Source organism: Dama dama, chromosome 12 (assembly GCF_033118175.1).
Source record: "Dama dama isolate Ldn47 chromosome 12, ASM3311817v1, whole genome shotgun sequence".
NCBI lineage: Eukaryota > Metazoa > Chordata > Mammalia > Artiodactyla > Cervidae > Dama > Dama dama.
This window is the reverse complement of record NC_083692.1, coordinates 77,215,186-77,242,527: the sequence shown is the minus strand read 5'-3', so window position 1 is coordinate 77,242,527 and position 27,342 is coordinate 77,215,186. Positions and strand designations below refer to the sequence as shown.

The window sequence follows — 27,342 nt, the reverse complement described above, 5'->3', positions numbered from 1 at the left end:
TTTTCAGGAACTGATTTCATGATCCCAATCCCTGCATCTCTTCATATCTAGAAAAACACTAAATCCCTTCATGGTGACATCAGCTCCTTGGGACTAGCAGAAAATTTTTTGTAAAGTAAGCACTTGATTGTGTTGAATTCCCCCTTCACCAAAATCTTATATGTTGACATTCCCCCACTACCTCTTTGGAGCAGTCTCTCCGAGCTATCTGAGTTTCGGTCTCCCCGGCTTCAGTCCTCATTTTGCCCCAAGTAAAACTTAGCTCACAACTCTCACATTGTGCATCTTTTTAGTCAACAATGGCAAACAGCAGAGAGCTGTTACCTATAGGGGCCTACCCCTTAAAGTTGAACAGAACTTACCTTCTTATCTCCAAGTAATTACAGCTTCAGCTAAATTGGTTGAAGTTTTTTCAGATCCTGCCCTGGAATCTTCATTAAATCTGATGGTACCACACATAGCGCAAATTGTTCTCCAACCTAAAACAGCCAACCTTTTTCTACCAATCAGTTGACTAATATAAAATATTAATTTCCCCTCAGGTTATTCAACTTTGTTACCCTTCTCAGTGAAAAGTTCTCCTGATAGTACCTTTGCTATTCAAAATGCCTTCGTGTCCAATACAGATTTTTTTTAACACTCTTGTACCAAATGTGAATTAATGTGTTTTAAAATAATCTTATCTTAGATATTGAAAAGAAACAATACCAGGCTGTCTACACAATAACTATTCTAAACTCCTCTGTAAACCAATCATTAGCAAAAAATGAAATTAACTAAGTAGCTGAACTTGTGAATCTATATTGGATACATTAAATTGCAAAAAGTATATATTCAGTGGAAGTTTTAGGTTTTTTACACAGTTCACATATCATGTATGCCTGTTAAAGTGAAAGTGAAAGTCGCTCGTCGTGTCTGACTCTTTGTGACCCCATGGACTATACAGCCCATGGAATTCTCCAGGCCACAATACTGGAGTGGGTAGCCTTTCCCTTCTCCAGGGGATCTTCTCAACCCAGGGATGGATCCCAACTCTCCCACATAGCAGGCAGATTACTAGTTGAGCCACAAGCAAAGCCCAAGAATACTGGAGTGGGTAGCCTATCCCTTCTCCAGCAGATCTTCCCAACCCAGGGATTGAACCAGGGTCTCCGACATTGCAGGATTCACCTTTTCTTATTTCTTTAACAAACACCTACTGATAATCAACTATGTGAATGGGGACTGCTCAATTCAACATATAATAGTAAGTGAAAAACATTATAAGCCTATTGTGACAATAATTTATTGAAAAGGTTAGCTGAATATTCACAATATTATGTGATTGCAGAATTATCAATATCATATTTATTGGATATCACACATTTCCCTATAATTAGCATGCAATATATAATCAGAAAAATAATAAATGTTTTCAAAACACAGTATTAAAAAAAATTCATAACAAGGATTATCAATTGATACCAAGAGGTTATTTATAGAAAATGAGTCTGAGTGGCAAATGTAAAGGCAATATTACAATTTCAAAACAAAACAATGCTAACTCCCTTCAAGAAATCAGTAAGCAGCAATTATCCATAAAATGTGTCATACTTTCTGGGTCATCTTAAACCTAACCTTCTTATTCTATGCTTGTCTAACACATCAGTTTCCACTTGCAGACAAACAGTATGACAAATGCTACTTTGAAGGTTGCACCAGAGAAGGGGGCTGCCCGTCACAAGTATGAGTACAGGTAGCGGCTGCCTGGGAAGCGCTGTGTCCTTGCTGCACAGAAGTAGACAGCTGAGTCTCCAGGCTGGATGGTTGCGATGTGCAGGGAGAGATGTTTGGCGGTCTCATTCAATAAAACAGTCAGTCTCTGGTCTTTTTTTTCACCCATATTTGAACGAATAGCTACAAGGAGCTGGGGACCTTTTCCAGGTTCTTGCTTGTACCAAGGGAAATACTCTGAAGCAGTGTCTGTATAAGTGCAGGTGATAACAGGGGTGCTTCCCTCCTGGACACTCAGGGTAGAAGGACTCTGCTCCACCTTGTTTCCAAGACTGACACCTATGGAGAAAGGAGAAGTCAGAGGAAGGAGAAGGGTTGTCAGATTATTAAGTTCCACAATTTAGTTTCCCTTTTCTACAATAGCTAGAAGAAACTTGAATAAAGTCAGTTTCGGTGTCTAACGAATATCTACTAATACACTCTGTTTCCCTTTTTTTTTTTTTTTTTTAATTAATTTATTTATTTTACTGTTTCCCTTAAACCCTCAACTCACAGTCCAGCTGTAGCCATAAGAACGTGATTAAAGCTCCAATGGGTGTCTTCATTGTTTTTCCCATTTAGGATCAATTGTGGACTTGTAGTCTCCAGACAGGAGACCTGCTTCTGTTACCAAGTGTCCCCTTCTTTTCTCTAGTGGTTTCTTTCATTGTCTAGCCAGCCAATAAGAAAAAGGCTCTGCTTCTGCCCTAAGCCTATTCATTTAGAAACCACTCAAAGGAACCCTCCACACGTTCTGATCAGCAGAGGTTCACCACCATCTGGTGGCCACATCTCTAACTACTGAACTCTGGTTAAATGTCCTTTTCATGGCTGTGCCTATGAGGGACATGCATAAAAGCAGCAAAGGTCAAACAAATTATGTCTCAGATTGAAGTAATCTAATGCACAGTAAGAATGTAGAGATAGAGAATTTGACTGTTTATAAGCTGCAAAGAGGTAGATGCTGTTGCTCTTTATTCAATGATGGGCCTGATATATAGGTTTTAAATTATAAAAGCAACATGATTCACTCTCCTAAACAAACAAACAAACATATATATATATATATATATATATATATATATATATATATATATGAAACTATCAAGTTCAGCCAATATACCATTTTCATTTGCCTGTTATGGAGGAAAACTCTCTGTAAAAGAAACTTGTAAGCCAAAGATCAGAGTAACAGAGGGAAGATCATTTGACATTTCAACTGCCTGTTATCTCAGACTGTCTCCTCTAAGCTGGTTTTCAGTGGGCCCTTGCTTTCTCAGAGAATTGACAGTAGAAACAGTTGAAATGTATCCTAAAATGTAATTACTAAATGTCAGAGATCTAAGTGCTGCAGCTTGTATTAGACAGCTTTCCTTTGCTCAGCAACAAGGATCTGAAAGAAGGAGATAGGAAAAGAACATTAAGGGGGAGGTGAGGATATCCAGTGTATCCTCTACTTTCTGCTGCTAGCTCATTTGATCTATTTTTTAATTATATAATTTCTCATTCTGCCATATTGGATCTAGTTTCTGTTTTGTAAAATGAGGTTGAATAAACCCTAAGGGCTCATCTAGTTCTAAATTCTTTTATACTATTTAGCAGAACAAATCTTTATTGAGGCCTGCTCATATACAATGTAGAATGATGAGAGAGAGTGAGGAGAGACCCCTTGCACTCTGGAACCCCAACACCATTTTCACATTTCATGCAGTCTTCGGGGGCTGTGGTTGCCACTAATTAACCCTAGGTCCTCTTCTGAAGCAGAGGCAGGGTCCTTGGAATGAATCCCTATCCATGATTTCATTTCTCCTATAAGATCAAGGAGAATATAAATCTACAGTAAAATGGCATAAAATGGGACTGAATGTAAGCGTCATCACAGACAGTGAGGTCAAAGGGGCTTTGTGACTGAATCTGTAAGGAGATGTTCTTTTGGTGATTCATTCTGTAAGTCTTATTTCATCTTGTAGGAATAAAAGAAAAAACATCTGCATGACTGGAGGACCCAGAGGAAGTCGATGAGCTGCCAACAGGTAAAGCAAGAGACTCTTTCTAAAGCTACCAAATTGCTTTCTGGCTTCTGTCTCTCCGTGCAAGTATAGGTGGGGATCACCTGTCATTTTTAGAACCAGTGCAAAATGGAAATTTGGAATCTTCTTTGCAAGAAGCAGGGTAAAGTATCATTGGGTAATGTTTCTAGTGGCTTCCCTGGTGGCTCAAATGGTAAAGAACTTGCCTGCAATGCGGGAGACCTGAGTTCGATCCCTGGGTCCGATCCCTGGGTCGGGAAGATCCCTTGGAGTAGGAAATGGCAACCCACTCCAGTATTCTTGCCCAGAGAATTCTGTGGAACGAGAAGCCTGGCAGTCTGTAGTCCATAGGGTCGCATAGAGTAGGACAGGATGGAGCGACTAACACTTTCACTTTCAATGTTTCTAGTGGCACCATTTTTCTAAAATGCTTTAACTCTTCATACAAATTAGTTTCATGTATCTGAATCTAATTTTTTGAGTCTTTCAATCATTTTAGGTTCACAGGAACATTAAAGAGAAGATGCAGAGGTTTCCAATATACCTCCCACTCCCACACTTGCATAACCTCTCTTCTTATCAACTTCCACACAAGACTGGTCTATTTCTCACAACTGGTGAGCCCACATTAACACATTATAATCGCCCAAAGTTTATAGTTTACTAGGATTCATTCTTGGTGTTGTACATTCTATGGGTTTACAGAAATGTACAGTGTTCATCATCATAGTATCACAGAGAGTAGTTTCACTCCTAAACATCCTTTGTGCTCTGCCCATTCATCCTTCCACTTCCCTCAATCCTTGCAATCACTGGTTTTTACTCTCTTTATAATTTTGCCTTTCCCAGAATGTCATATAGTTGGAATCATATAGTAGGCGGCCCTTTAGATTGACTTCTTTCACTTAGTATTATGCATTTAAGTTTCCTCTGTATTTTTAAGGCTTGACAGCCCATTTCTTTTTAACACTGAATAATATTCCATTGTTTGGAGGTACCACAATTTACTTATCCATCCACTTGCTGAAGGACATCTTGGTTAGTCCCAAATGTCGGTACCTGTGGATAAAGCTGCTGTAGACCCCGTGCCTTTCTCTCAGCCTGTGGCAGCCGCCCTCAGTGTTTGGTGCTCCTTGGCTTTCAGACACAGCGCTCCAGTCTCTGCCTTGTCTTCACATAAAAAAAATATTTTTCTTATATTTGTTATTACAGGGACTCAAAAATCTGAATACAAACTTTAAAAACATTACACACATTTAATTCCCTTTTCACTTTGAAGGAACACACACGTGCAGTTAACCAAAAAATTGAGTCATCTCTTTCTGTTTGTTGATCACCATATATTTTTTCAAGCATTTTCCATCAGAGAAATTTATATGTAGCTTATATTTTATCTGTCAGGAGCACTAGATTGTTTTAACAGGACATTGAATATTGGCATCTACATTAGTTATGACAATGGTTCCATATTAGAGCTTTATATCCACAAGAGATTTCTGGGATGAAGAAGGGCGAAAAAAAACAAATAGTGAAATGACAGTCCTAAAGGATCTGATCTTCGGAAGAAAAAAGTGCTGAAGTATGAATCTGGAATCCCAAAGAGGTAACAAGGTACTTGCACGGTGTAGCCCTGCGGAGGGGCGGGGCTGAGGCAGCTGCAGTTTGGGCACAGACTGCAGATCACCGGGGAGCACTGTGCCTCCACCGCACAGAGGTAGGTGGCTGCGTCTTCCAGCTGGGAGGCTGCGATGTGTAGGGTGCTATACCGTTCCTTAAAATTCACTGTGGAACTCAGCCTTCCTTTCTGATTCGTCCCTGAAGTTATGAAAAACAGCGTGGTGAGGCTGCCTCCGGGATTCTGCTGGAACCAGTGCACACTGTTCACTGCGGCAGAAAAATTGCACCTCAGAGTAGAGTTGGCTCCTTCCTGGAGCTTCAAGACTGAAGGGCTCTGCTCCACCTTCACTCCTCTCACCCCTGCTTGGAAAGAGAAAAGCAAACACATGTGATGTCACTGAGGGATCGCAGATGGGGTTTCCAGACCAGGAAACTCTCTCAGGAAGCACCTGAGGATGAAGGACCATCTAGGAGCCCCAGTCAGCTCTCCCCCTCCCGCCCACTGATGGCTGTGGACACTCCCCAGCCCCCTCTCTGGGGTGACCCCGACTCACAGCAAATCTGGACCCACAGAAGCCCCAGAAGGGCTCCCCATTGCCTCTTCATGATCCCTTGCCCAGGTACTGAGGTGCCTTCGCCCCTACTCTGAAGGATATAGAGTCCTGGGGCCAGAGAAATGTTGTTCTTACTGTCAGTGTGTTCCACCAGAATCACTGAGTACCAATCACATCTGAGGTGTTTCAGCTCACTTAACAGGAAACTCCACCCACAGTGGCCTAGTGAGACTGCAGTAAGGTCAGCAATTTCTCCAAAATTGAGGTTTGGTGGGACAGTGCAGAGAGGTAAAAGCAATATTTCCGGTATGTGTAGTGATAAATTTTTCTTTTCTTAAAGGACTATATGTAAGAGAAGATTGTGGGATAGTGTGTGAGGAAAGGTAAATGATATTTCTAGAAGAATTGTGTCATGATGGATTACATAGAACCTTGAGGAATTATAGGGACAGATAACCCATTTTTCAAACTGCATAGTTTGGCAGAGATTTTGATAATTCGGTTATGTGAAAATTCTCATCAAGGAAAAATATCTGATACATGCACTGTTTATTGCAGAAGTAAATACAATTTCTTGAAATCATTTAGAAACAAGATATATAGTCAGCCTCTGCACAGATTCCAAGAAGAATTTGGTTCTTGAAAAACAGGACATGCGTATAATGTTCACTCTGCCTTAATTTCCACCTCCCCTTCCTACTGTCCAAATCTTGGACTCTCTGTTGACCCACAGCTGATTCTGATCTGGTCACACTTCTTTGCTCAAATTCAATATTGTCTTTATCTTTTCCTTCTATTTTTGTTCCTTATTTTTTCCTCTTTTTATTCTTGTTCTTTCTACTCTCGAGGAAATATGTGAAAAGGTAGGAGGTCTAGGGTATTGGAATAATTTCTGGGTCAGTGGGTTTGGGGAATTCAGTCATAAAAATTTTAAAAATGAATACAGATCATGCAGATGTTTTCTGCTCAGCTTCCATTCTCTCAGAGCTCAGTAGTATCCCTATTTCCCTACCTCTGCGCAGAGAATCATACTCACCATTGATTTACAGAGGTAAGGGCTACAGCTTTCCAAAGCTTGTATACAATGACAAAGCTGACATCTGAGATGAACTTTACACAAACACTGTTCCCCTCTCCCCATCTTTGCTGTCTATAATTTGACTGTTCCCCATGCTCTCTGGGCTCCTCTCTTAACTGTTCCATCTTTGGAATCATCAGAAAAGGTCTTCACGTCTTGTAAAGCCTATAGTGCCCCCTAGTGGGCTGAAACCATCAACAAAGACCCATTCAGACCAACAACTGCAGCATCACAAAACCCCGGTCCCATTCACTGCATGCTTCCTGATGAAGAAAGTAGTCAGAAAAAAAGTCACTGCCTAGATTGAATGGAGACTAAAAATAAACTGTTACTCTTAAAATGTCATTTCATGGGAATTTATCCCTTAAAAAATTTGATAAATTTCATTTTGTGCTTTTTTTTTTTCATTTCTTTACTTTAGTTCAAAATAAATCCTTATTTACAGAAGTTGTGCTGTAAATACAGTAATTTATTAAAAAGAACAAAATTTTGCCATTTGCAGCAACAGGGATGGACTTGGAGGGCATTATGCTAAGTGAAATATGTCAGAGAAAGACAAATACTGTATGACATCATCTGTGTATAGATTCTAACAAACACAGTAAACTAGTGAATATAACAATAAAAGCAGCCTCATAGATAAAGAGAACAAACTGGTGGTTATTAGTGGGGGCAGGGCCAATAGAAGGGTGTGGGTGTGGGAGATACAAACAACTGGGTATAATAAGATAGGCTTAGGGATGTATTGTTATAACAGGGAGAATATAGACAATATTTTGTAATAACTGCAAATGGAAAGTAACCTTTAAAAGTGTCACATAGCCATTGTTGTGGCTACAGTCCATAGGGTCCCAAAGAGCCAGACAGGACTGAAGTGATTGAGCACACACATACACAAGTGAAAGAAACCAACCTGAAAAAGCTACACACCATATGATTCCAACTATATAATATTCTGGACGAAGCAAAACTATGGTGACAGTAAAAACATCAGTGTTTGCAAGGGGTTACAGGGAAGAAGGGGAAAAAAAAATTACAGAACATTTTTAAGAAAAGAAAGGCTAACCAATGAGTAAAAGTCAGAAAGTTTAATAGTATACAAACTTGGGTAGCTCAGCTGGTAAAGAATCTGCCTGCAATGCAGGACACCCCCATTTATCTCCTCGTTTGGAAAGTTCCCCTCCAGAAGGGACAGGCTACCCACTCCAGTATTATTGGTCTTCCCTGTGGCTCATACAGTAAAGAATCTACCTGACCTGGGTTCGATTCCTGGGTTGGGAAGGTCCCCTGGAGAAGGAAATGGCAACCCACTCCAGTATTCGTGCCTGAAGAATCCCATGGACAGAGGAGCCATGGACAGAGGAGTCCATGAGGTTGCAAAGAGTCAGACACAGCTGAAGTGACTAAGCCCAGCACAGCACATACAAAGTTTGGGGGAATTTTTTGTGTTGTTCTCAGGTCATTAAAGACTAACTTCCACTTTTATGCTGAGTTTGCTGCTGCTGCTAAGTCACTTCAGTCGTGTTCAACTCTGTGAGACTCCGTAGACGGTGGCCTACCAGGCTCCTCCATCCCTGAGATTCTCCAGGCAAGAACACTTGAGTGGGTTGCCATTTCCTTCTCCAGTGCATGAAAGTGAAGTCACTCAGTCGTGTCTGACTCTTTGCGACCCCATGGACTGCAGCCTACCAGGCTCCTCCGTCCATAGGAGTCTCCAGGCAAGAGTACTGGAGTGGGTTGCCACTGCCTTCTCTGTATGCTGTTTAGAAAGTCATCATTGCTTGTCATAAAGAATTGTGAAGAGCACGACTATTCTTTCCTTACAAACGACCTCACTCAGGCCTCCTCTTTTAGTGCTCCCCAAAACCTTCAACACTCACACATATGCACTTATCAGGGCAACACCGTATTTCTCAATTACTCAAAGATGATTGGTGCCGTGTTTTCTTAACCTTTGCACAGGTGCTCAGGACACATTCTGATGCATCTCACGTGAGGTCTAGGTTCCTTCTCCAACTATTCTACAAGACGAGTCTTCGTTCTTCCTTACACTTCTCATCCTCTGAAATCTGCTGACAGCATTCTGCGCTGTTAACTCCTTTTCTGTTCTCTCTGTATTTTCAGGCGTACACCCTTTCTAATTTCTTAGAGTTCCAGGGGAATAAAGAGATAAATGTGAATAAAACCCTTTCCTCTCTTTCCACTGTTTCATTATGTATGAGATTCTGTTCCTCCTCCTTTCATCCCTTCTTTCTCTATTAAGAATGATAATTTTTAGAGGCTGTGGCTCTCCTATCACCTCTCATGCCATGCACTGTCAGGAAGACATTGTGCATGTTAGCCATCTCTATGTCTTCTTTGGAGAAATGTCTGTTTAGATCTTTGGCCCATTTTTTGATTGGGCCATTTATTTTTCTGGAATTGAGCTGCAGGAATTGCTTGTATATTTTTGAGATTAATCCTTTGTCTGTTGCTTCATTTGCTATTATTTTCTCTCATTCTGAGGGCTGTCTTTTCACCTTGCTTATAGTTTCCTTTGTTGTGCAAAAGCTTTTAAGTTTAATTAGGTCCTATTTGTTTAATTTTGCTTTTCTTTCCAATATTCTGGGAGGTGGGTCATAGAAGATCTTGCTGTGATTCATGTTGGAGAGTGTTTTGCCTTTGTTCTCCTCTAGGAGTTTTATAGTTTCTGGTCTTACATTTAGATCTTTAATCCATTTTGAGTTTATTTTTGTGTATGGTGTTAGAGATAAAAAGATGCTCAACATCACTCATTATCAGAGAAATGCAAATCAAAACCTCAATGAGGTACCATTACATGCCAGTCAGAATGGCTGCTATCCAAAAGTCTATAAGCAATAAGTGCTGCAGAGGGTGTGGAGAAAAGGGAACCCTCTTACACTGTTGGTGGGAATGCAAACTGGTACATCCACTATGGAGAACAGTGTGGAGATGCCTTTAAAAACTGGAAATAGAACTGCTGTATGACCCAGCAATCCCACTCCTGGGCATACACACCGAGGAAACCAGATCTGAAAGAGACACGTGTACCCCAATGTTCATCGCAGCACTGTTTATAATAGCCAGGACATGGAAGCAACCTAGATGCCCATCAGTAACGAATGGATAAGGAAGCTATGGTACATATACACAATGGAATATTATTAGGCCATTAAAAAGAATTCATTTGAATCAGTTCTAATGAGATGGATGAAACTGGAGCCCATTATATAGAGTGAAGTAAGCCAGGAAGATAAAGACCAATACAGTATGCTAATGCATATATATGGAATTAAAAAAGATGGTAACGATAACCCTATATGCAAAACAGAAAAACAGGCATAGATGTACAGAACAGACTTTTAGACTCCGTGGGAGAAGGCAAGGGTGGGATGTTCAGAGAGAATAGTATTGAAACAAGTATACTATCAATGGTGAAACAGATCACCAGCCCAGGTTGGATGCATGAGACAAGTGCTCAGGGCTGGTGCACTGGGAAGACCCAGAGGGATGGGATGGGGAGGGAGGTGGGAGGGGGGATCAGTATGGGGAACACATGTAAATCTATGGCTGATTCATGTCAATGTATGGCAAAAACCACTACAATATTGTAAAGTAATTAGCCTCCTACTAATAAAAATAAATGGAAAAAATATATATTTAAAAAAAAAAAAAGGAAGACATTGTGCAGACAACACCTCATCTGGCACACTTTGGTTCTTTGAAAGTATAGTGAGGCATAGTAATACCCACCTGGGTGACTTGGAACAACTTGTGGAAGCAGGATTTTTCAAGAATATGCAAAACACCACTTCATTGATTGTGTGATTTTACCTTGAAATTACTTTGACCCTGGAAAAGGAACTATTGGTGTCAGAGAGTTTTCAGTTTTACTAGTAAAGAGTTGGGTATGGGGAATATTCTCTTCTTATTCTTATGCTTTAGCCATTTGTACGTTTTTTGTATCAACCAGAGACTAAGAGACAAACAACCACAGGCCCTGCTGGAACCACAGTGCATCCAGGCCCCGTTGCTGCTCAGAGTTTGCACTCAGCTCCCCCTGCAGTTTCCGTCACTGTGTCACCCAGAGCGCAGTAGTACACAGCTGAGTCTGACTCCTGGACTGAGGCTTTCTCCAAGTGGAAGGAGGTGGTTTTTGCATTGTATGTGGCTTCAAAACCTTTGTTGGTTTCCTTGTTATTAGCCTTCATGGCTTTCAGGAAGAGTTCTGGACCTTCTCCAGGATACTGGACATACCAGAAAAGAAAGGGGTACCCGGTGGCTGAATAAGTACAGTTCACAGTCAAGGTAGCCCCTTGCAAAAGGGTCACTTGGCTGTCCATCTGGCTCACTGAGTCTCCACGGGTTTGTCCTAGGGGAAAACAAGAGAGTTCTCTGTGATCTTGGGCATAAAACTCTGGGATAAAATTATGCTTAAAGGTTTTGTTGACATAACAGAAGAACGGATCCAAATTTTTACAGGCGCTTTGCTTACCCAGCGGGAAGAGTATCACAGTCACTAATCCTGGAGAAGAGCTCATCTCTAGAGTGTCTCCTGAAGAACGTTCTTGACTCTTAACATGAAGAAATGGTGGAGTCACAGTGAGGTTTAGTTTCAGTGAAGTTTAGACACACAGGAGATGTGTCTGTGTTGGGAAACTGCACCCTCTGGTGGACAGGGACAGAAATGCGATGCATGTATGAAAGAAAGTGAAAGTGAAGTCGTGTCCAACTCTTTGCGACCCCGTGAACTGTAGCCTGCCAGGCTCCTCTGTCCATGGGATTCTTCAGGCAAGAATACTGGAGTGGGTTGCCATTTCCTTCTCCAGGGGATCTTCCCCACCCAGGGATCGAACTTGGGTTTCCCACACTGCAGGCCGACTCTTTACTGACTGAGCCACCAGGGAAGCCCAAGTATCCTAGTCTCCTCCCTAAATTAGAAAAATGTTACTCTTGACTTTATCCACAAAGCACATGTCAGTCTTTAGGTGGAGCTTGGAAATCTGATCAACAGCTGTCAACATTTCTCAGGTCTGTTTTGTTCTTAAGATACTACCTGACATGGAAGTTCTTTAACAAAGCATCCCAGGTATTTCTGTAGCTGAGAAGATATCAATTTTCTTAAGCACTGTAATATAGTATTTTATATTCTCATGTATCCATTGTGGGCCAACCTATAATTCACTGACTGTCAGAAGAGTTTGTGGCTGATTACAGGCCTTCCCTGGTGACTCAGAGGTTAAAGCGTCTGCCCGCAATGCAGGAGATCTGGGTTCGATCCCCGGGTTGGGAAGATCCCCTGGAGAAAGAAATTGGCAACCCACTCCAGTATTCTTGCCTGGAGAATCCCGTGGACTGAGGAGCCTGGTGGGCTACAGTCCACGGGGTCGCAAAGAGTGGGACATGACTGAGCTACTTCACTTTCACAGAGGAAGTAATAAGAAGCTAGGTCATTACTGAGTGAATCTCTGTTTTTCAGCATTATACCCCAATTTATAGAAGAGTGACTGACAATTATTTGTTGTTTAGTCACTGAATCAGTCATGTCTGATTCTTTTGCAAACCTAAGAACTGTAGTCTGCTAGGCTCCTTTGTCCATGGGATTTCCCAGTCAAGAATACTGGAGTTGCCATTTTCTTCCCCAGGGGATCTTCCCAACCCAGGGATCAAACCTGAGTCTTTACCACTGAGTAAAGGCAGATTCTTTACCACTGAGTCACCAGGGAAACCCTGATTGATGTTTATTACATGCTCACTAAATATTTGCTCTACCACAAAAAAAGTAATGAATAAAGGGTCTTTGATTGTGGAATCACTACTACTTGAAATAAAATATTTTCTCAGTCCTAAAATAATATCATTTGTAAGAAATGTTATCTTTCTAATAAATTTTTTTCAAGGGAAAAAGTCACATTGTCTTATCAATAGTCAAATAATCCTGAATTTCAGAATCATTAAAATGTGAAAACAAAAGAAATATCATAATTGAAATTATCAAATCCTTGTAGAATTATCTAAGATCAATATCTTATTCTCCTACTTCTTCCTTGACTCTAAGATAAGAGGGTTGGCCTATGTAAATCAGACAAGTACTAATCCTACTATATATTCTTAGTTGAAATCTAGCCTCAAAGATACTTTCTATTCTATCTGCCACATTTTGTTGCCAGACTTTAACCAAATAATTTTCCCCAGTGTTTGAAACCCTGAAGGTGTGGATTTGTGTCAAAAGCCCAGAGCATGAGTTAGGATGCTCTTCTTTCCCAGTTTTCCAAATTGTTAAAGACCTCTCAGCCAATATTCACATGACAGCTGAAAATAGAATTAATGAGTGAATGACTTAAAATTACACATTCTGGGCCCACCAATAACTTCATGAATCACATTATCCAGAGTTGAGACCCATGAACCTGTAAGTTTTGAAACCTCCCCAAGAAGTTGGGCCGCAGCCAGTCTTATGTTGGTTTACAAGTTTTCATTTGGGACAGATGTCCTAGATGAAGGTAGTTGTCAAAGATCAGGGAGCAACAGGATGTTTGCAGGACTACATGCATACTCAAAACTTCTCTTTTTGAGTACCAGCAGCAAAAACAAACACTTCTTTAGCTCTCTTTTTATGACCATTCATTTTATAAAACAAAACCTCTGAGGAGTATCAAGATGAAGTTCTAAGAGGCATTCATCTTCTGTAAAGGCCTGTAACCATAGATCCCTAAACACACAGATGGAAGCTTAGCCCATTCTGTTTCTGGGAGTTCACTCTTCTCAGATTCACATCAAGGAATTTCATGAGTCAGAGTCAGCACATGGATCATTTCCCAAATCCAGACTTGAAGTTAAAAAACCAGGCTCAGATACTGCTTGAATTCACATACTCCTTCCTTTCTTCTCCACCTTCCAAATCACATAGTAAGAAACTGCCTCAAAAATACGCTAGAAAGAAATTCTGGAAAATGAGTTACAAACTTCTGTTCTGGTAGGTGGGTTTCCCTGGTGGCTCAGATGGTAAAGAATCCGCTGGCAATTCTGGTATATAGAAAGAATGCAAAATAGGCTGCAGTGATGTAGGACTGAAAATAAATGTATAGCATATGGAGGCAGATAGTTGTTCTCTCTACTTTAAAAAAACACAGTTTAAGGCCAATGAGTACATATAGGAGAAGTATTTTTGCTTTTCGGGGTCATAAAACAAGACTTGTACAACACTGAAGAAAAGTATTTGCTGTATTTGGATTTTAATGGCTTTATTAATGCATAGTTCTCTTTAAAATAAATTGTACCTCCTTAACTTAATAAGATTGACACTTGTGTATACTTGTGAAACCATCACCACAATCAAGATAATGAACAATGCATCACCCCAAAAGTCTCCTCTGGTCTCTTTTTAGTCCTCTCAGCCCTCTCTTCACTTCCTACTCCCATTTTCAAGCAACATTTCTCTCACAAAATAGCTTGCATATTCAGTAATTTCAAATAAATGGTATGATATGTGCCTTTGATAGATTCTTTCATTCAGCATAATTATTTTAAGATTCTTCCATGGCTATTATAATCATGTTTCATTCCTTTGTATTGCTGAGTAGTATTCCACTATATGGATATGACTTATCTATAGATACGTTTATTCACCTACTGATGGACATTTAGGTTAGTCCTAGTTTGTGGCTGTTACAAATAAAGCTGCTTTGAACATGTGCGAATAAGATTTTTTATAGTCATACTTTCATTTCTCTGGGGTCAATATCCGGGAGTGGAATGACTGGAGCCTATGTTAGGTATATATTTGACTTTGTTTAAATTTCGTTTTTTTCTAGTAACTTTTTTGCAAATTCCCTTGGATTTGACACTCAGATAATTATGCTGTCTGTGACGAAAGGTAGATTCATTTCTTCTTTTCCAAACTGTATGATTTTTGTTTCTTTCTCCTGCCTTATTGCACTGGCTAAGACCCTTAGTCCAATATTCAGTACAAGTGATGCCAGTCAAAATTGTTCCCTTATTCCTGAAATTTGAAGGAAAGCATTCAGTCTTTCGCCATCAAGTGTATTTGATGTAGATTTTTTTGTAGAGGACCTTTATTAAGTTAATGAATTCCCTTAAGTCCTAATTTGCTGGGAGTTTTTAATCAAGAATAGACACCGAGTTTTGTCCAATGCTTTTTCTGTAGCTATAGAGGTTGCTGTCAGTAATCATCTGAGACTTGTTAATCTCTGTGGATACATTACTAATAAATTGTCACAACAAAATATTAAAGAAGATATCACTCTATCACTTTACAAATAGTAAAACAAAGCTATCTAGAAACTTAATTTTAGAGTTAAAAGTTTTGAACACAGACCTGTCTAATAGCAAAAATCTCTTTCCTTTTTTCCCCTATAGATACTTTTCAGAGAAATTTTGAGAGAGAGAGGGCAGCAAAATTACTTCTCGAATCTTTGAAATATTTTAAGACAGTCTTTTAATAGGTTCTTTACTTATGCAAATTGAACTAATTAAATAGTTATAGATTTGGCTCTTTCACCAAAAGAGGAAAGAAATATACAGAATACTCATGAACTTGTTTACAAAACAGAAACAGACTCACAGCCGTGGAGAACGAACTAATGGTTGCCAAAGGGGAAGGATGGGGGGAGAGATAGTTAGGGAGTTTGGGATGGACATGTACACACTGCTCTATTTAAAATGGATAACCAACAAGGCCCTAATGTCTAACACAGGAAACTCTGCCTAATGTCAGGTGGCAGCTTGGATGGGATGGGAGCTTGGGGGAGAATGGATACAAGTACCTGTATGGCTGAATTCCTTTTCTGTCCCCCTGAAGCTATCACAACATTGTTAATCAGCCATACTCCAATATAATACAAAATTAAAAAAAAAAAAAAAATTTCAAGCTGCAATTCAGGAGATGGCCACCAGGTAGTGCCTTGACCATCCCCTTCAGACTCCTCCTTACTAGGCACCTGAGCAGCAGTGCTCCATACCAGTGCACCAAACTCTTCTAGGTTTCCGTAAACCACTAGAATTCTGAAACCTCATTCATGACTACTGGTCACTCTATTTCTCTTTTCCTTTAAATTGGCATGTGATAAAGTAGTCTAGAGCATAGTTTTTCAGACTGACCAGGATAAACGTTTCTCAAAAATTTAAAAACTGTACTGCCATGTGATCCAGCAATTCTACTTCTTATTATATTATATTCAAAACACTTGAAAGAATTTGGATATATACCCCAAATACTGAGATATTCATATATCCATGTTTCTAGCAAAAGATGGAAGGAACCCAAATGTTCATCAACAGATGAATGAGTAGACAAAAAGTAGTGTATGTGTACAATGGAATATTATTCAACTTTAGAAAGGTATAAAAAAAATCAACAACATGGATGAAATTTGAGGACATTATAATAAAAGAAATGTCACAAAATGACCAATATTTTGTAATTTGACTTATATGAATTATCTAAAGTAGTCAAACTCATAGAAAGAGAAAGTAGAACAGTAGTGGCCATGGGTTGGAGGGACAAGGGAATAAGGAGTTAGTCTTTTTTTTTTTTTTCATTTACATTTTTGGCTGCACATTGAGGCATGGGGAATATCAGTTCCCTGACTAGGGATCAAACCTGTGTCCCCTGCATTGTAAGCATGTAGTCTTAATCACTGGACTACTAGGGAAGTCCTGAGGAGTTTGTCTTTAATAAGAATAAATTTTCAATTTTTCAAGATGCAAAGAGTACTAGAGATAGATGGTGTTTGCTGAACAAACAATGCAAATGTACTTAGTATCACTGGATTGAACACTTAAAATAGTTAAAGTAATAAAAATGAATGTCAAAATGATAAAAAATTTAATTTAAAAAAATTTAAGGGAGTATTTTAAGAATTCTACTTTACACATCTGCTTCCAAATGCAAATATAGGAGGGAGTTATAATACAAGACCACTTATCAATCATCCATTACCATTAGATTTTAAGGCACTGAGAAAATGAGGTTAGAGGTAGGAGGAAATTGGAGATAAGGAGTATTTTTGGACTGTGTTAACACTGATTGAAAAAGAGGGCCTAGAGGGTTGCAAAATCAGTCACATGATGGTAAAAATACTTTTTGAAAAGTGGCACAGCAAAGGGCAAGAGCAGAGAAAGAAGACAATTCATACTCTTCTCCTTCACTATGTCCTTCTAAGAGCATCTAATTATTAATCACTTTGTGAATAAGATTGATGGGAGGCAGTTAAACTATATTATAGAAATTGAGCTATTTCATGCTAGAGTTGTTAATAATGCAGAATGAGTATTAGCACAAAGTTTGTGACATATTAAACCTTTTAGAAAGTAAATGAGAGTACATTGATTCCATTAATAAATATAAAATAAACTTACTCATTAAATGATATAAAACTGTTCAAACAGATATTCAAAAAGAGGACTACCACAGAGAGATTTCACCACCTTCCTCATTCCAAGTAATGTCAGTGATATAATATAAATACAATAAATATTTATTGAACAAATTGATCTGTGGAAAATTCTTAAAGAGATGGGAATACCAGACCACCTGACCTGCCTCTTGAGAAATCTGTATGCAGGTCAGGAAGCAACAGTTAGAACTGGACATGGAACAACAGACTGGTTCCAAATCAGGAAAGGAGTACGTCAAGGCTGTATATTGTCACCCTGCTTATTTAACTTATATGCAGAGTACATCATGAGAAACACTGGGCTGGATGAAGCACAAGCTAAAATCAAGATTGCTGGGAGAAATATCAATAACTTCAGATACCCAGATGACACCACCCTTATGGCAGAAAGTGAAGAAAAACTAAAGAGCCTCTTGAGGAAAGTGAAAGAAGGGAGTGAAAAAGTTGGCTTAAAGCTCAACATTCCGAAAACTAAGATCATGGCATCTGGTCCCATTACTTCATGGCAAATAAATGCGGGAACAGTGGAAACAGTGACAGACTTTATTTTGGGGGGCTCCAAAATTATTACAGATGGTGACTGCAGCCATGAAATTAAAGGACACTTACTCCTTGGAAGAAAAGTTACAACCAACCTAGACAGCATATTAAAAAACAGAGACATTACTGTGCCAACAAAGGTCTGTCTAGTCAAGGCTATGGTTTTTCCAGTAGTCATGTAGGGATGTGAGATTTGGACTATAAGGAAAGCTGAGGGCCGAAGAATTGATGCTTTTGAACAGTGGTGTTGGAGAAGACTCTTGAGGGTCTCTTGGACTGCAAGGAGATCCAGCCAGTCCATCCTAAAGGAAATCAGTCCTGAAGATTCATTGGAAGGACTGATGTTGAAGCTGAAACTCCAATACTTTGGCCACCAGATGCAAAGAACTGACTCATCAGAAAAGACCCTGATTCTGGGAAAGACTGAAGGTGGGAGAAGAAGGGGACAACAGAAGATGAGATGGCTGGATGGCATCACTGACTCAATGGACATGAGTTGAGTAGATTCCAGGAGTTGGTGATAGACAGGGAGGTCTGGTGTGCTGTGGTCCATGGGGTCACAAAGAGCCAGACATGGGTGAGCAACTGAACTGAACTGAACTGATCTGAAAGGCCAATAATTCACACATATTTTAAATTGATTTTTAATTCTGACATTTTTTAATTTCCTTAGTCAATTCTTCTAGTTTTACCTAATCACCATACGGTAAAGATTTTGGTGGTTATACTTGTCTTCAATAAGAAATTTAAATCCAAATTTTCAGGGATAAGAATGTTTTTGATGAGTGATAGCTCTAGATATGGTCTATGAACCTAGAGAAACACTTTCTTAGAGTGTTTCCCCTCTAAACCTACACCTGTGCTGCCGCAGTACTAACCACTCCTGTCTGTGAAGGCAATTCCCCACCCTGGTCCCTACCACAGGTGGGTGTATCATTAGAACTCTGGGTTTTGGTGCAGGTCCTTCCTGCACGCCTCTCACTGTGGGCTCCCTCAGTGCACAGAAATACACTGCAGAGTCCTCCAGCTGTGAGGCTGAGATGGTAAGTTTGATGAATCTGCTTGCCTCCTGGAAATTCAATGAGCAGCGGCCTTCTGTGGCATTTTGCTTGTTATGAGAGTCCTGGTGAATGAGGAAGGTCATCGCCCCACTGCTGGGCTTCTTAGACCAGAACAGACTGTGAGCTGTACCACTGGTGTTGTATGTGCAATCCAGGGTCACAGTTTCTTTCTCCTGCACTGACATTGGCAGTTGGTCTTGAGTTACTTTCTGGGCAATACTGGATCCTAGAGGAAAAAAACAGATAGAAGTAGACTGCAGCCATGAAATTAAAAAGCACTTGGTCCTTGGAAGGAAAGCTATGAATAACCTAGACAGTGTATTAAAAAACAGAGACATCATTTTGCCGGTAAAGATCTGTATAGTCAAAGCTATGGGTTTTCCAGTAGTCATGTATGGATGTGAGAGTTGGAGCAGAAAGGAGGCTGAGTGCTCAAGAATTGATGCTTTCAAATTGTGGAGCTGGAGCAGACTCTTGAGAGTCTCTTGGACTGCAAGGAGATCAAACTAGCCAATCCTAAAGGAAATCAACCCTGAATATTCACTGAAAGGACTGATGCTGAAGCTGAAGCTCCAATACTTTGGTCACCTGAGGCAAAGAGCGGACATATTGGAAAAAACCTGATGGTGGGAAAGATTGAAGAGAAAAGAAGAAGAGTGAAGGAGAAGATGGGATGATTAGATAGTATCACTGACTCAATGGACGAGAATTTGAGCAAACTCTGGGAGATAGAGAGGAACAAGGGAACCTGGTGTTCTGCAGTCCATGGGGTTGCAAAGAGTCAGACACAAATTAGCTACTGAACAAAAACAACAGCCATTTAGGAATAAGTGGTGTAGAATAAAGAAATTCTACTCTACACTCAGCTAGACTTCCTTCCCAGGGTACCCTTAAGACTGCCTGTTCCCTTGATCCTTAGGTCACAGAAGAGGCACAATCCCACTGGGACCATCCTTACCGAAACACAGTGAAGCCACGACCACCTTCAGAAGGCTGGAGAGAAGCATGTTTCAACTCTTCCACTAGAAGGAAAATATCTTCTTCTTCAGTGTCAAGGCTTTGCAAGGTGAGGTGAGGTTGACAGGGTGAGGGAAGAACTGCTAGGTATGAGCTGCTGCTGCCCCACAACAGGAAATAGGGGTTAGTTGATGTAGCAAGTTGAGTAGCAAGTTGATGTAGTTAGTTGAGTAGCAAGTTGATGTGAGTTACATCAACTTCTCTATAAACCAGGTGAGAGTCGTATTCACACCAAACTTCCTTTTGTATTAACCAGCTCTTCGACTGGTAGCAATTACATCTTAAAATAAACACAAGTTAAATTTGATATTGCAAGGAAGACCCCCCCCCCCCATACACACACACACACACAATGCTGTGTTGGGTCATTGCTTCTGTGAAGGAAATGAGTGAGCAGCTCTTATTTAAAAATATTATCTGTAATGTATTATGGAAATAATATAAGACACACTAACCATGCATCCTCACATCTGTGTTCTGTTCTTCCACCTAAGGTAGAAATAAATCACTTTATGGTAAGAAGGCAAAGCACTTTAGCTCTTCTATTCTGCCTCAGTTCAGTTCAGTCGCTCAGTTGTTTCCAACTCTTTGTGTCCCCATGAATTGCAGCATGACAGGCCTACCTGTCCATCACCAACTCCCGGAGTTTACTCAAACTCATGTCCATTGAGTCGATGATACCATCCAGCCATCTCATCCTCTCTCGTCCCCTTCTCCTCCTGCCCCCATTCCCTCCCAGCATCAGAGTCTTTTCCAATGAGTCAACTCTTTGCATGAGGTGGCCAAAGTATTGGAGTTTCAGCTTCAACATCAGTCCTTCCAATGAACACCCAGGACTGATCTCCTTTAGGATGGACTGGTTCGATCTCCTTGCAGTCCAAGGGACTCTCAAGAGTCTTCTCCAACACCACAGTTCAAAAGCATCAATTCTTCAGCACTCAGTTTTCTTCATAGTCCAACTCTCACATCCACACATGACCACTGGAAAAACCATAGCCTTGACTAGACAGACCTTTGTTGGCAAAGTAATGTCTCTGCTTTATAAAATGCTATCTAGTTTGGTCACAACTTTCCTTCCAAGCAGTAAGCATCTTTTAATTTCATGGCTGCAATTACCATCTGCAGTGACTTTGGAGCCCCCAAAAAATAAAGCCAGCCACTGTTTCCACTGTTTCCCCATGTATTTCCCATGAAGTGATGGGACCAGATGCCATAATCTTAGTTTTCTGAATGTTGAGCTTTAAGCCAACTTTTTCACTCTCCTCTTTCACTTTCATCAAGAGGCTTTTTAGTTCCTCTTCACTTTCTGCCTATTGTTACAGTAATGCTTCTCCTCACTATCAATATTTTCAGTTGCTCATCTTGGGGCCAAAGCAGGAAAGTCTTATCACCTTTTGCTAAGGAGTTTAGGCTGAGGTTGCAGAGATTGACTCCTGTCACAGAAATCCCCTTTTATTCTCTACTAATTTTGACAGTCCAGATCTGTTCATGAAAGCCAGATTAGATACCTTAGTTTTGTCATTAGGTTATCAAGCCTTTGAACTTATATTCATCCCATTAACTCAACTGGGACCATAAACAAGCCGTACCAAACTGTTATACATCCTATATGCCCATCTCTAAAGGAAATACATAGCAGGTGATCTCCTACACCTCCATAAGACAGCTAACCATTAGATCACCACTGATTCCACCCCCAACCCTACACCTGTGCTACCACAGCCCTAACCACTTCCTGTCTGTAATAAATCTTTGTTTGTGTATGAATATAACAGGAAAGCCATGCCTAGGGATATGACTCATCACCATGGCAAACAACAAAGACCCACTGCCTATCACAGCCTATTTCTTGATACATTAGCCAAAACTTATCTTCCCCTGATAGCTCAGTTGGTAAAGAATCCACCTGCAATGCAGGAGAGCCCATTTAGATTCCTGGGTTGGGAAGATCCACTATCGAAGGGATAGACTACCCACTCCAGTATTCTTGGGCTTCCCCTGTGGCTCAGCTGGTAAAGAACCTGCCTGCAATGTGGGAGACCTGGATTCAATCCCTGGGTTGGGAAGATCCCCTGGAGAAAGCAAAGGTTGCCCACTCCAGTATTCTGGCTGGAGAAATCCATGGACAGTATAGTACATGGGGTCGCAAAGAGTCAGACAAGACTGAGTGACTTTCACTTCACTGTTCACTTCACATCTTCCTGTCACAGTAATGACAGCCTCAGAGAAATTGTTTGAAGCATCTTTAGATCTTGCAGTGGAATCTCCATTATGTTTAATGGAACTACATACAGTAGGAATTGTTCTCTAATTTAAAAACACCCAACTTTTTTCTAACAACTGGTTGACTAAATATGAAGTATCATTAATTTCTCTTCATATTATTTAAGTCTTTTAAACTTCTCAATTAAAGGATCTCATGATTGTATTCTGTTACTCAAAGTACATCCATACCTGGAACAATTCTTTGGACAGTCTCACATCAAACTCTGAATTTACATTTTTTTAAATTTTTGAAATGAGTTTGGTATGGGCGGGGGGGGGTGGGGGGGCGGGGGGGGGGTGGGGGGGTGGGGGGGGGTGCTTCCCTTGTAGCTCAGCTGGTAAAGAATCTGCCTGCAATGCAGGAGACCACAGTTCAATTCCTGGGTTGGGAAGATGCCCTGGAGAAGGGATAGGCTACCCACTCCAGTATTCATGGGCTTCCCTGGTGGTTCAGTCAATAAAGAATCTGCCTACAATGTGGGAAACCTGAGTTTGATCCCTAGGTTGGAAAGATCCCCTTTAGGAGGGCATGACAACCCTCTTCAATATTCTTGCCTGGAGAATCCCCGTGGACAGAGTAGCCTGGGTGGGCTACGGTCCGTGGGGTGGAGAGGAGTCGGACACAGCTGAGTGACTAAGCACAGCACAGCGCAGGAATCGGGCGGTTTGTCTTCACAAAAGGGGAGCACGGGGCGTTCTGGGGAGCAGTGAGGCTGTTCTGTGTCAGGATCTCGTGATGGCCACATGATCTCCACAGTGGACTGAAATTCAAAATAAACAGAAATATAAGTAAAAAATAGTCCAGTTTTCTATGTAATTACTTAGTAATTAAGATTTCAAATACTGAATTCAAAATAGCAAAATAGGAATCTTCTACCATCTTTTCACCCCGCCAAAAACGCCAATTTTCACAGTCATATTCCAAGGGAGCTTTGAGAAGTCCAGAAATCCAGCAGAGAAGTTCTGGCACACCGTCTGACATCAGACACACTGCAGAGGGTTAGGGAAACAATTTCCGATTACCTTCATCACCCCTCCCCTCACAGCACACAGCTGGGCTCCAGGAGAAACATTTTGACCTCCGATTTCTCCACAGAGGAAAGTGAGCCTGTGAGTGAGCATCTGCTCTCCAGCTTTGGGAGAATCTACAGAGAAGACTCGCCCCTTTCTCTCCTCACCCAGAACACTTAGGTGTGCTGCTCAGCTGGGGAGTGGGGAGCCCCTGGGAATGGCAGCCAGGTCTCCAGGAGGGCATTAAAGTGGACAAGTTTCCTACTGCCACGGCACTGGCTCCCTCAGGACTGCCCACCAGTCACCGGGGATACCTTGCCTGCCAATCATCAAAAGTGGTCCAGGGGTACCAGCCATCACACAACGTCTGACTCAAACACCACCCCACCCTGTCGCTGCTCCAGGACTCAAAGAGCAGCTAGAGTGAGGCTCTGCAGATGCCTCCTGAGCATGGGCAGTGGCGGCCCCACCCTGCTGGCCTGGAGGAAACAAGACAGATGTGAGCAGCCAGCCTCCCCCTAAGAAAAGGAAGAAACATGGGGGCTATCAACACCCAGAGTGGTCTCTTAGCATCAAGAGAAGGCCATCAAGTTTGCAGTAAATTGTCCACAGACAGGAGAAAGCAAATACACCATTTGATTTGCAATCATTTGAACATGACATTTTCAAATCACTTTCTATCTTACTTTTCCTCAAATACACAAAAAATATATTCTGTTACTGGACACTAAAGGAAAACACACATCACATTTTCTCAATAAGAAAGTGGTCAATGCACATAAAGGGGACGTCAAACAATGTAAAATTGTAATTTATTAATATTTCTCATAGAGATATTTCAAAGCTGATGTTTGGGAACAAGACAGTGAAATGAGGAATGTTCAGTTCAATATTTAATATTAAGTGGGAAAAGATACTAATTAAGATAGGAATTTATAAAAAGAGTAAACTGAATATTAGCAACATTGTGTGATCATAGAATTTTCAATGTCATATTACTTATATAAAGCGTTTTCTTATATTTGGCATATAATTTGTATAATCAGAAAAACATGCTGTTTTCAAAGCACAATATTTTAAAAACTCATTCATAATAAGGCTTGTGATATGGATAACAGGAGGAGTATTTGTAGAAGAGGAGTCAGAATGGCAAAATGTAAAGTCGGTCTTACAATTTCAAAATAAATCAGTAAATTACTAACTCTCTTCAAGAATTCAGTAAGCAACAGGTATCCAACAACATGTTCTAACCCTTTCTAGCTACCCTTGAGCCTAATATTCTTATCCAATGCTTTTTATGGCTTCCCTGATAGCTCAGTGGGTAAAGAATCCGCCTGCAATGCTGGAGACCCCGGTTTGATTCCTGGGTGGGGAAGATCCCCTGGAGAAGGAATAGACTACCCACTCCAGTATTCTTGGGCTTCCCCTGTGGTTCAGCAGGTAAAGAATCTGCCTGCATTTGGGAGACCTAGGTTCGATTCCTGGGTGGGGAAGATCCCCTGGAGAAGGGAAAGGCTACTCATTCCAGTATTCTGGCCTGGACAATTCCATGGACTATATCCATGGCATAGCAAAGAGTTGGACACAACTGAGTGACTTTCACTTTCTTTCACATGCTTTTTATGACTGGCACAGCAGTTTCCACCTGCAGACAAACAATATAACATTTGTCATATTTGAAGGTTGCACCAAAGGAAGGGGGCTGCCCCAGTCACAGGTTTGAGTACAGGCAGAAGATGCCTGGGAAGCACTGTGTGCTTGCTGCACAGAAGTAGACAGCTGAGTCTCCAGCTTCAGTGGTTGCGATGTGCAGGGAGAGATGTTTGGCCGTAGTATTCAATAAAACAGTCAGTCTCTGGTCTTCCTCTTTGCCCTTATTTGAACGAATAGCTATAAGGAGCTGGGGACCTTTCCCAGGTTCCTGCTTATACCAAGGGAAATACACTGAGTTACCATCTGTATAAGTGCAAGTGATAACAGAGCTGTTTCCCTCCTGGACACTCAGGGTAGAAGGACTCTGTTCCACCTTGTTTCCCAGGCTGACACCTATGGAGAAAGCAGAAGTCAGAGAAAGGAGAAGGACTGCTAGATTATTGAGCTCTAGAGTTTACTTTTCTTTTTCTACAATAACTAGAAGAAACCTGAATAAAGTCAGTCTCAGTGTCTAATGAATATCTACCAATACACTGTATTTCCCTTAAACCCTCAACTCACAGTCCAGCTGCAGCCACAAGAATGTGATTAAAGCTCCAATGGGTGTCTTCATTGTTTTTCCCATTTAGGATCAATTGTGGACCGGCAGTCTCCGGCCAGGAGAGCTGCTTCTATTACCAAGTGATCCCTTCTTTTCTCTAGTGGTTTCTTTCACTGTCTACCCAACCAATAAGAAAAAGGCTCTGCTTTGGCCACAAGCCTACCTATCCATTCAGAATCCACTCAAAGGAACCCTCCTCATGTTCTGATCAGCAGAGGTGCACCACCCTCTGGTGGTTACATCTCCAACTACTGAACTCTCTGGTTAAATGTCCTTCTCATACCTGTGCCTATGAGGGACTCTGATGCATAAAAAGAGCAAAGACCAAGCAAATTATGTTTTAGATTGAAAATTTAAATGCACAGTAAGAATGTAGAGATCAAGATTTACACCTCTGCACACAACTGAGTCATTTTTAGTAAGTGAGAAGGAGGTAGATGCTTTATCCAATGATGGGCCTGATATTAGTTTTGAAATTAGAAAAGCACCAAGATTCACTCTTAAACATAAAAATATAAAACTTTCCTTTTCAGCCTGTATACCATGCTCTTATGTCTATTATGGGGAGAAAAATCTTTCTAAAAGGAACATGTAAGCCAAAGAAGAGTATAAGAGAAAAAAAGATCATTTGATATCCCAAATGCCTATTATCTTAGATTGTGTTCCTCTAAGCTGGTCTTGCCTGTTAACTGTGACTACAGTTAACAATTCTGTACTTTTCATTTGAGAGTGGCTAGGAGTGCAGACCTTAAGTATACTCACCATAATAACAACAAGACAAAAACCCTGGTAATTATGTGCAGTGAAAGATGTGTTCACTAACCTTATCAGTGTTATCACTTCAAAATATATACATATATCAAATCATTATATTAGACACCTTAAACTCACACATATCTTAAAAGCAGTGAATGACTCAGAGCCTTAGTAGGATGAGTATGAGTCAGTTCTACTGGCATGCTTCTGCTGCCTTGGCCATCACTGGCTCAGAGTCTATATTCGATTATTTTTCTTCCAAACTCCACTAGAATGTTCTTTCCCCAAGACACTGACATTGACACTTCCCCAATAAAATGTTCCTTCCCCCAAGACATTTCCCCTTAACTTCTGTGAGTTTCAGAATTATCTTCCTCTGCCAAAACCACTTTAATTACTTGGAATTTTCTGGTTACCTCTGTGAGAATAAATCTAAGAAAGCCTCAATACTGCCTGTGTCTTCTAGAGAAATAGTGCAAATAGAAGATTGACCCTAAAGAACCTGTTGTAAGAAATGGTCCCTGGGCAACCAAGGCTACTTCATTTCCAGAAGTAGAAGCCCCTCTCCTGTGATTTGGATTCCTGGCCCTGTGGATTACAAAGAATAAATTTAACCTCTGTTCCATAACTCATATTTTTAAAAATTTACACAGCTATGATGAAGAATATCTACTCAATATATAAATATGTATATTTATTAAATGTGCTGGTTTTATGTGTGTTAAACTTCTTGCATTGCAGGCAGATTATTTATCATCTGAGCCACCAGGGAAGCCCAGGTAATACACAAAGTTTGGAACAATTTTTTATGTGATGTTCTTAATTCATCAAAGACTAACTTCCACTTTTCTTCTGGATTTAGAAAGCAATTATTGCTTGTCGTAAATTCTCTGGTGGGTCAAACAGTCCATGGCTGATTCATGTCAATGTATGACAAAACCCACTGCAATGTTGTGAAGTAATTAGCCTCCAACTAATAAAAATAATTG

At 40.6% G+C, this 27,342-nt stretch overlaps 4 gene segments (V, D, J or C); all 4 read right to left on the bottom strand.

Annotated features, from left to right (window-relative positions):
* Positions 1-1,426: 1,426 nt before the first annotated feature.
* Positions 1,427-2,378, bottom strand: LOC133067366 (T cell receptor alpha variable 13-1-like). The segment is given in 2 exon segments: positions 1,427-2,052; positions 2,267-2,378. Coding segments are annotated over 2 exon segments (399 nt in total).
* A 2,745-nt stretch (positions 2,379-5,123) lies between these two features.
* On the bottom strand, positions 5,124-6,096 carry LOC133067364 (T cell receptor alpha variable 22-like). The segment is given in 2 exon segments: positions 5,124-5,759; positions 5,954-6,096. Coding segments are annotated over 2 exon segments (552 nt in total).
* A 4,972-nt stretch (positions 6,097-11,068) lies between these two features.
* Positions 11,069-11,608, bottom strand: LOC133066986 (T cell receptor alpha variable 9-2-like). The segment is given in 2 exon segments: positions 11,069-11,403; positions 11,527-11,608. Coding segments are annotated over 2 exon segments (381 nt in total).
* Positions 11,609-18,818: 7,210 nt separating this feature from the next.
* On the bottom strand, positions 18,819-20,182 carry LOC133066985 (T cell receptor alpha variable 14/delta variable 4-like). The segment is given in 2 exon segments: positions 18,819-19,276; positions 20,009-20,182. Coding segments are annotated over 2 exon segments (507 nt in total).
* Between the last annotated feature and the right edge of the window lie 7,160 nt (positions 20,183-27,342).